Here is a 3234-nt window from a genome sequence, read left to right as displayed (position 1 = left end):
GTTTCCATTAATTTTGGTTTTCTTCTTTCTTCTTGACGAGGAGAGACCCGTTGTTGCATCTAGATGGCAGCTTCCTAGCTTTTAAGGTCCCAGTCGTTATAGCTCAATTCTTAACCAAAGTCTTGTGGGGAACTTTGCAGATTTCTAGAGCACTCTTTTTCTCTGTGGCTTACCTCTTCTCTGATACTCTGCTTCAAAAATATTAACCACCTTCTCCTCCCTAAACTCAGAATTCTGGCTTCCAAATCACCAAAACAGCTGGGCTCTGTTTGTATTCTGCCTCACTGCACTTAGTTTCTCCAGCCTGTGAGCTGGGGCACTTGGTGGGCTTACCTAAGTTATTCTTTCTTTTAGGCATTAATGTCTTACACTGTTTGTTGACCAGTGTTTGAAAGCCATTTTTTTCCATGTGTTTTGTCTAAATTTTAGTTGCTTAAGGCTGGAGGGTAAACTCTGTTCCTGTTACTGCATAAAGGCTAGAAGCAGAAAGTGTTCCTCTAGGTTTTATCCTGCTGTTTCCTTGTTATCTTCTCAATTCTTTGATGCTTTTAAGGATTTTAAAAAGTATTTTATACAGTTTGTTTAGTTTTTTTTTTTCAATCATCACCATAAATAAGTTAGTGGCAATTTTCTCTTCCAGGTACCATCTTTACCATATCCTAGATGCCTATTTTTTTTTTTTTTTTTTCACGGAAAGTTTGGTTTGAATAGCCTAGGCCATCATTACCAGAAATGGAAATCCTTGTTTAATTAAAATTTAATTAAAAATTGTTATCAATTAAAAAATAGAGATTCTATGATAGCTTCGTTAAAGTAGACCAGTTGGATGAGAGAAGTTGCAGGATACTGTGTTTGCTTTGGACAGTTACAAAGAAGCTGGTAGGCCACATGATTTTGGTAGGCCGTGGTGGGTTTCCGAGACTTGGCCTGGTTTTGTGTGGTATCGATACTAGATAACCAAACCAAACTCACTGCCGTCTAGTTGAATCTGACTCATAGCGACCCCTCCTTGGGTTTCCGAGGTGATATCATTACAGAGGTACTTGCCCAGTCTGCCTTATCAGGAGTGGGTGGTGGGTTTGAACCACCAGCCTTCTGATTAGCAGTCAAATGCCTTAGGCACTATGCCACCAGAGCTCCATGGATACTATATAATATATTATTAATAGTCCAGTAGGTAGGATTCTTATAGTCTAAAATAATGGAATAAGTTGAAAGTCAGAATGGGACAGTTACGATGGTTTGTCTTGATTTTCACCTAGATATTCTACATTTTCTCATTTCTCTACACTGTCAATTACATCTGGTACCTGTACACAGAGCTGAGGATGAAACACAACCAGAGTGGACAGAGCACATCTCCACTGGTGAGTTTAATTCAGAGCTGATAGTTAAGGATAGTCTGCTAGAACAGACTAATAAATCCCTGATAATCAGTGTAAGTAAGCACTAAGCACTGGTGAGGTGAATTGATGGAGGTTAATAAAAGAAAAGCCATGTTCCCACAGCACTTCCATTCTATTGGCATGACTTTCTCTTCTGCCTTGCCACCAGGGGAAAAAAAAGTTTTGACTATAGGGAACATTTAAACTTCTGCCATTCATACCTTCAGTTCCATTCAGTGAGGGAATTCTTCCTTGCCAGTCCACTGTTGTTGCTAGAGTAAAGAGAAAGGCCTTGGAGGAGAATCAGGGAAGTGGCTCTGTCTGCCAACATGAGATTTGGGCTGCAGGTATTGGAAGGGGAAAGTGTTTGTTCGGCTGTGCCACATTTCTTTGGTAAGTGTGCATGAGGGCTACTGGTTGGGAAAAGGGCAGAGGAATTCATGTGTGGCAGTCAGAAAACAAGGTGGATCTAGAGAGCAAAATCTGGCTTTCTTTGGTTCACAAACACAATTTCTGACACTATCTAGCATTACAGTTATGAAGGAGAGGAGAAGAACATTAATTGAGTACACGTAGATTTCAGGGGGCATATTTTACATATTCTGGTGGCATAGTGCCTAAGGCATTTGACTGCTAACCGGAAGACTGGTGGTTCAAACCCACCAACCACTCCTTGGAAGGAAGATTGCATTCTACTTCCATAGAGATACCACCCCAGAAACCCAAGGAGGGGTTGCTATGAGTTGGGAATGACTTGATGGCTATGAGTTTGTATTTTTTTATAATTATTATTATTTTACATATCACATAATTCACCCATTTCAAGTGTATAGTTAAATGATTTATAAAGTAAATTTATTGAGTTTTGCCATCATCACCATAAATCAGTTTTAGAATATTTTCTTCACCCTAGTAAGATCCTTTATGCCTGTTTAGTATTAATCTCCTTCCCACCAAACCACTACTAATCTAGTTTATATTCTATACCATTACCTTTTCTGGGACATATTATGAAAGTGGAATTATGCAATCTGTGGGCTTTTGTGTCTGGCTGCTTTTATGTGGCATAATGTTTCTGAGGTTCATCTGCTGTACCTTGTATCAGTATATAATCCATTCCTTTTTGTTGCTAAATAGTATTCCATTGTATACTACACCTGGATTCTTACTTCTGATTCTCTTAGTATTAACCCTAAGTGGTCCTGGAAAAATGACTTTTTTATGATGTTAGAATTTTTTTTAATTTAATTTTGTATTTTTGCAGTGTTTCCTCCCTTCGCCTCCCACCCCTGGTAACCAACAAAGGAAGTTTCTTTCCATATATAAACCTTTCCATGACTTTTTATGGGAGCTCTGGTGGCATGGTGCCTGAGACATTTGCCTGTTAGTCAGAAGGCTGGCAGTTCAAACCCAGCCACTCCTCGGGAGGAAGATTGGGCAATCTACTTCTGTAGAAACCAATGAACTAATACAATATTTGTCCTTCTGTGATTGACTTACTTAACTCAGCATAATGTCCTCCAAGTTCATCCATGTTCTGTGACATTTTGCAGACTCTACATAATTGTTTAATGTTGCATAGTATTCCATTGTATTTATGTACCACAGTTTGATTATCCGTTCTTCTGGTGATGGGCATCTAGGTTGTTTCCGTCTTTTTGCTATTGTAAGTAGTGCTGGGGTGAAAAATGGGTGTGCATATATCTGCTCTTGTCTTGGCACTCACTTTAGGATATATACCTACTAATGGGATTGCAGGAGCTCCGGTAGTGTAGTGCCTAAGGCACTTGACTGCTAACCAGAAGGCTGGCAGTTCAAACCCACCAGACACTCCTGGGAAGGAAGGTTG

At 39.5% G+C, this 3234-nt stretch overlaps 1 protein-coding gene across 1 annotated transcript in view; it reads left to right on the top strand.

The window, feature by feature from the left end:
- TMEM116 (transmembrane protein 116) overlaps positions 1-3234 on the top strand; it is a 90436-nt gene that overhangs the window by 71062 nt on the left and 16140 nt on the right. The window contains exon 3 of the mRNA XM_007938269.1: positions 1263-1367. Within this exon, the coding sequence (XP_007936460.1) occupies positions 1263-1367 (105 nt within the window). The remainder of the gene's footprint in view (positions 1-1262; positions 1368-3234) is intronic.

This window comes from Orycteropus afer, unplaced genomic scaffold, assembly GCF_000298275.1.
Source record: "Orycteropus afer afer isolate SDZICR_OR568_19922 unplaced genomic scaffold, OryAfe1.0 scaffold00048, whole genome shotgun sequence".
Taxonomy (NCBI): Eukaryota; Metazoa; Chordata; class Mammalia; order Tubulidentata; family Orycteropodidae; genus Orycteropus; species Orycteropus afer.
This window is presented reverse-complemented; position numbering and strand designations above follow the sequence as displayed.